This window comes from Cynara cardunculus (assembly GCF_001531365.2).
Source record: "Cynara cardunculus var. scolymus isolate 2C chromosome LG 16, CcrdV1, whole genome shotgun sequence".
In the NCBI taxonomy this organism is placed as follows: Eukaryota; Viridiplantae; Streptophyta; class Magnoliopsida; order Asterales; family Asteraceae; genus Cynara; species Cynara cardunculus.
In genome coordinates this window covers 19,052,582-19,059,773 of record NC_037543.1, presented here as the reverse complement: position 1 = coordinate 19,059,773, position 7,192 = coordinate 19,052,582, and the positions used below count along the sequence as shown (strand labels likewise).

At 32.6% G+C, this 7,192-nt stretch overlaps 1 protein-coding gene across 1 annotated transcript; it reads left to right on the top strand.

Annotated features, from left to right (window-relative positions):
• The first annotated feature begins 842 nt into the window (after nucleotides 1-842).
• LOC112529328 (hydroquinone glucosyltransferase-like) lies at nucleotides 843-2,382 on the top strand. Its single transcript, XM_025140553.1, has one exon. The coding sequence runs from the start codon at nucleotides 867-869 to the stop codon at nucleotides 2,274-2,276; it is 1,410 nt and encodes a 469-aa protein (XP_024996321.1). The 5' UTR covers nucleotides 843-866; the 3' UTR covers nucleotides 2,277-2,382.
• The last annotated feature ends 4,810 nt before the right edge of the window (nucleotides 2,383-7,192 follow it).

Sequence of the window (7,192 nt, the reverse complement as noted above, 5' to 3'; positions counted from 1 at the left end):
CATTCATAATCACAAAGTTGCCATGAGACTTGTCAATAATCACAAAATTATCACCGTACAACTTTAGACTATTAAATCATTAGCTTATAAAGTTGATCAATGGACATAAATTGGTCTTACGGGTCTCACGGAAAACCCTTGATCTCACGTAAACACAACTCCATATATATATATATATAATATATATATATATATATATATATATTATTATCAATCTTTCTTTAATACATATATCATTGGTTAAAAGAGAGGTTGCAAGGGTTGCAAAAAAGAAAAGGTTGTAAAAGAAATATACGATATATATATATATATATATATTTGGGATCATGTGAGACCAGCATGTTTTCGTGAGACCCGTGAGACCAGGATTTTACACTTGAAACTTCACAGCAAAATGCTGTGAAGGTGAATTTTTAAAACCTTCACAGTGTTTTGCTGTGAAAGTTCGACTTTTTTTAAACCTTCACAGTGTTTTTGCTGTGAAGGTTCGACTTTTTTTTAAACCTTCATAGTGTTTTTGCTGTGAAGTTTACGTGTAAAAATGTGGTCTCACGGGTCTCACGAAAACAGGCTGGTCTCACGTGAACCCAACCCTATATATATATATATATATATATATCATTATCAATCTTTATTTAATACATATACACGTGTATTTGTGTGTATGAAAATGAGACGTTATGGACATAGAAAAAGATGCCTATTTGACCATATCATCTATTAAAATTAAACCCTACTGACAACGAATATCATTTATTAAATATTAAATAAAATAAAATATACGTCTTCCCCAACCCCCTCAATGCTTAGAAACCTGCAATACATATAGCTACAAAGCTCGACTTCATTTCTCAAATCAATTTTCTATGGCGAAAACACCTCACATCGCCATTTTTCCAAGTCCAGGAATGGGTCATCTCATTCCAATGGCCGAATTTGCTAAACGACTCGTCAAGCACCACCATATCTCCGCCACCATCATCATCCCCACCACCGGACCTCCGCCCAAAGCCCAAACATCCGTCCTTGAATCATTGCCGGAAAACATCCACCACATCTTTCTCCCACCAGTCACTACCGTCGCCGACTTACCGGCTGGTTCACGGCCGGAAGTTAAAATTTTCTTCATCATTCAAGCCAGTCTTTCAAGCATTCGAGATGCTTTAACTTCTTTGAAATCAAAAACCCATTTGGTTGCTTTAGTATTCGACATGTTTAGCCATGATTCGTTCGAAATTGCACAAGAACTTAACCTCTTTAAGTTCTTGTTCTTTCCCATGAACGCCATGGCTTTATCTTTCAGTTTTATATTGCCAAATCTTGATAAAGAGATAGTTTGCGAATTTAAAGATCTCCCTCACCCGATTAAGGTTCCGGGTTCGGTTAGTTTTCATGGCCGAGACCTCATGGCTCCGGTTCAAATCCGAACCGATGAAGCATACAAAGGGTATCTTCAGTTGTCCAAACGACTAACTTCTCTTGATGGTATCTTGGTGAATAGTTTTCAGGAGTTAGAAGCAGAAACCTTTCAAGTTTTGACCGCCGGAGTTACCGGTCAAAGTCAAACACCCATCTACCCGATCGGACCATTGATTCGGTCGGATCCAAGTAATGGGTCGGACCGGCACGAGTCTTTAAAGTGGTTGGACCATCAACCAACTAAATCTGTGGTGTTGGTTTCTTTTGGAAGTGGTGGAACCCTATCTTTAGACCAGATTCATGAACTAGCCACAGGGTTAGAAACAAGTGGCCAAAGGTTTTTATGGATCGTAAGAAGCCCAAATGAAAAGGCTTCAAATGCTTCTTTTTTTACTGCTTCTAGCCGAACTGATTCTTTAGGGTTTTTACCACAAGGGTTTCTAGCCAGAACCAAGAACCAGGGTTTAGTGGTGACGTCATGGGCTCCACAGATTGAGATACTGAGCCATGGTGCAACCGGTGGGTTCTTGACTCATTGCGGATGGAATTCAGTTCTAGAAAGTGTGGTTCATGGGGTCCCAATGATTGCTTGGCCTCTTTATGCAGAACAACATATGAATGCTAAAGTGATGACTGAATCGCTTTCGTTGGCTTTACGAGCTGAAACCGATGAACATGGAATCGTTCGAAAAGAGGTGATTGAAAAGGTTGTGAAGGATTTAATGGAGGGAGATGAAGGGAAAAGGGTATCGAATAGATTGAATGAATTAAAGGTTGCCGCCATGAAAGCTCTAAGTGATGGTGGTTCTTCAATGGAGTCATTATCCAAGTTTGCAGTACGGTTGATCAGTAAATGACCAATTTCTTTACCCATTTTACTTTCTGTTTATATCTCATCGAGTCCTTGCATTTGGAAATTTCTTACATGTATCTCCACTTTCGTATTAATCTTTTTGTTTTTAAGTATATAATATTTATATATAGTAAGTAAAATAAATAATCTTACACACCCTCCTCATATTCGGTGAGGTTTGAATCTTTGATCTTCTAGGAAGCTAATGACTCATATACCATTAAGTCAAAAACCTTTTTTAAGGTTATATAACCTTAAATCACATTTTGATCAAATCGATAACCTTATGATGAATCTTTAATTATAGTTTAACAGGACATAAATTTAATGTAACAAAGTTTAATGATTTGTTTTTCTTAGGGGTTGTTTGTTTACCTTTTAGTAGTTTCATTAAGAGACAACCTTTAAATCGTTAAGAGATGAATCTTGTTTGACAAAAAAAAAAATTGTTTCTTAATGGTTCTAAAACCCTCTGAATGATTTTGTATCTTGGATCTCCCTTAACCATTAAGATCCCTGATTTCATTATATACAATTATTAAACAATTATATTTTATTTTGTACTATATCATGAGAGTATTTTAATCATTCTGACCACTTAATCATTCTGCACCAAACCATTCAGTAATTGCCAAACAGCCCCTTAGTTGATGTAATAAACTTTCAATCGTTGCTATTTTATACCTATTTAAATAAGCTATTGACGTTTTTAATGATTTGGATGTCAAGTTGTCAATTATGGGGTTGTTTGGGATTGTTTATTGAAGCAACTTATTGACTTATTTCGATGTGGCATCGGTAATAATTATTTTTGAGTGTTTGGATAAACAACTTATACCGGTGCCAAACCGGTAATAAGAAGTTTTTGAAGAAGTTAAACCCATCTAATTCTTAATAAGTTGATAATGAATTTTGTAGAAAAGTATAAGTTGTTTCAAATAAGCAATCCCAAACACCCCCTATATTGTAAAACTGGCCACTTGAATTATCAAGTGAGATTATATAGTTTTATTATTTTTTTAAGACTCGAGATTTTTAATTTCAGTATTTTCGTTCACGTGTTTTGAAAATTGGTTTAATAGGTAAAATGGAGTAGATATAAAAAAGATTGAAACTTTGTTACATCGATTATATTGCATTTCACCCTTATTTATTTCCTACACTTACTCAAGCAAGTTTTCTATTACCATTTTTTTCCATTTCCCGCGTTACCCGTTGATGAAAATTTATCAACTAAAGAATAAAACAAACCGACACAATTATGAAAGCAGAATTCATGGTTATTGTCCGCAATACCATTTCCATCAAAGATTCCCGTCATTTAATTATTTGTATCTGAACGGTTTACATTAAACGCTTCCGTCTTTATAACAATCATCGAGAATCTCCATTAACAACGATGCCTCTAATACCGATCCTGAATGTCAACTGTTTCTAGTGATGTCATTTTCATGGAGAAGGCTTTATGGGATTCCTATTCGATTTGATGATATTCTAACTTATCTTGCTTCAATATTCATCTAGCATTTGTTTATTCTACAAGTAATCATCATTATCTCTTTTTATTTATTGATGCAGAATTTGTTATATTTTGGAAACATAATATCAAAATCGTTTGGATAATTTAAGGATCATGTATATATAAAAGACTTTTCAAAATCTGTGATTTCAAAATCCAATTATGGATTTTAGGCAAAACCCAAGATCACACACACATAATGCCCTTGCTTGTTTATGTTGCTTTAGTGACAAAATCCGGAAGAGTAACAGTGAAGATGATCTGCAATCATCGAATGAAGCCTTATATAGTTACTGCCGCTAGGGGCTCTGCCCCTTGGACCCGGCCAGGGGAGATGCCTTTTGGAACTCCACTAGGGGCACTGCCCCCGGACCCCCATTTTTCGAAGATCAACTTAACTTATCCGAGCGTTCACTCCACACCTCTGGGCTCGAATTATAGTTAAGTCTAATTTCGACTTGCCTCACATTAAATCCGATCATGCTAAATGACTTTTAAAATCACTAACAGAAATTCGGTTCTTTATGAAAAAGACAAGGGAACAAATAATAAAGAGACGAATAAAGAAAGAAAGAAACCACTACCCAACTAATCCACCAGAAAGTGTGAAGTAAATTCAATTAAACATTTAATTAGTTTATTTTCAAGATAATATTATTGTTTATGCAAGTGTGTTTCATATACCATACATATGTATGGCAATGTTAATTTTGTGTTATATGTAAAACAATTATGCATGTTATGTATATAGGGAGGTTCAAACGAAAACAACAAATAAATAAGAGAATATAAATAAGGTTAAATACATGCAAAATCACATGTGATTTTACACTAACGGTTGACGTATGGGGTATGCGGGCGACATCGCCCGTGACCATAGGTCGCAGCCAAACTTACTTTAAGTCGTATGTGATTTTACACCTGATTTTAGTGTAAAATCCTATGTGGTTTGACTATATGTATGGAATAACACTGAATATTTTAAATTGATTAATTTTAAATGTAAAATTGGCTCTCATAGTTCTCAACTATTATCTTATTCTTTTTTATGTGTGTATCTTATATATATATATATATATATATATATATATACTTGAGATCATGTGAGACCAGCTTGTTTTCGTGAGACCCGTGAGACCAACATTTTACACTTGAAACTTCACAGCAAAATGCTGTGAARGTGACTTTTTAAAACCTTCACAGTGTTTTTGCTGTGAATGTTCGAATTTTTTTAAACCTTCATAGTGTTTTTGCTATGAAGTTTTAAGTGTAACAATGTGGTCTCACGGGTCCCACGAAAACAGGGGTTCCAGACTGTTTTCGTGGGACCCGTGAGACCACATTGTTACACGTAACCTTCACAGCAAAAACACTGTGAAAGTTTAAAAAAGTCGAACATTCACAGCAAAAACACTGTGAAGGTTCGACTTTTTTAAACCTTCACAGCGTTTTTGCTGTGAACTTTCAAGTGTAAAAAGTTGGTCTCATGGGTCTTACGAAAACAGTCTGGTATCACGTGAACCCAACTATATATATATATATATATATATATATATATATATATATATATAGGGGCACGTTCAAATGAAAACCGTGCATTTCTAAGAAATCGTGTAAATCAATTTCGACCAATAGAAAATTCTTTTTTTTTTCTAATTAAATTTAATCAATAAGGGTATTTCGGTCATTTACAATATTTTCTATTAAATATGGAAGTTATTAAAAATCTTAATTAAGGAAACGTAATAAAGAAAATTGTATAAATGGTAACATTTAAATATTTAATTATATAAAATATTAAAAATTTGGATTTCATATATTGTCATGAGTTATAATCAGGAAACGTGTCTTGATGAAACAATTGAATTATAGAATGAAATCATCAAAAAGTAGATAAACAAAAAAAAATCCACAAAATGAAACAAATTTCATGAACGTAAAACCGGTTCATGTTGCAAAGAAATTAGGTGAACCGAAATATTTTTATGGTGAACCCGTTGCATTGATGGTGTAGTTAATCCTTTTTTTATGAGAAGCAAAATGAAACCGGTGCATTTTGAAAAAAAATATAAAAAGGAAAATGAAATAGGTTTCATGAACGTGAAACCGGTTCATGTTGCAAATAAATTAGGTGAACCAAAACATTTTTATGGTGAAACCGTTGCATTGATAGTGTAGCTGATCCATTTTGTTGATGAAAAGGAAAATGAAACCGGTGCATTTTGAAAATAAATTATGAAAAGGAAAATGAAACAAGTTTCATGAACGTGAAACCGGGTCTTGTTGCAAATAAATTATGTGAACCAAAACATTTTCATGGTGAACCCGTTGCATTGATGGTGTAGTTGAGCCATTTTGTATTTCGCTCGTCATGAACGAAGTGCATGATAAAACGGGGAAATAATTTTAATCTGCTACATAATCTTGAAGATTGTAATCTGCTCCAAAATCTTCAAGATTGTAAGGACTAAATGAATGATTCCATCAAATTGGTGGTGAAATAATAAAATTACTGTACATGAAATAGTTTTCATGAAAGTGAAACTGGTTCATGGCAGTATTGAGCCTGATAAGTGAAATGGTTGCATAAGTGAAACAATTTCATGTTGTATTATAAACTTTTATGAAGTCAGTAATCGATGAAAAATTTTCGTTATCTAAGTGTAACGGATCCATCTACCAGGATAATGAAAATTATGAAATATGATCAGTATTACGTGGATTAATCTGTTGATTAAATTTTGAAACCAATTTCGTTCATATAATGTAATTCAAAATTTAAAACGATTCACTCCATATAATTGAATATGGTGTGTTATATTCATTTTTTTATATGTTTTATTGATAGATGTGATTTAAAGTTAAAAATAATATATTGCTTTAAAAAATGAAAATAGTGTCATTAATATCAAGAAGGATGTTACCAAATGTTAAATTTTGTTTACCATTTTTGTCATTACTGTTGAAATAAAATAATTTTTTAATATATATATATATATATTTAATTTTCTAAAATAAAGTAAACTAATTTTGGCAATTGATCAAGAAAATGGATGGATGAGATTGGTTTACACGGTTTACACAAATGGTGCATGTTTTTATTTGAACGCTCCTCTCTCTCTCTCTCTATATATATATATATATATATATATATATATATATATATATAGGGTATATTTCTTTTACAACCTTGTGTATTTGTACAACCTTTGCAACCTTTTTTTAACCAATCAATGAATAGGTTTTTTTAATTATTTTTTAAATGAAAAGGTTAATATTGTCCTTTGCTAATTTTACATATTTATTATTATTTTTAATTAAAAATAATAATAATCTATTTATGGTTGTAACCTTCTAATTACTATGTATATTTGAAATTGATATGGAAACTTTAAAATTTC

Bases quoted from the DNA above. Each gene is read 5' to 3' on its own strand.
- LOC112529328 (XM_025140553.1), top strand. From the start codon at position 867: ATGGCGAAAACACCTCACATCGCCATTTTTCCAAGTCCAGGAATGGGT.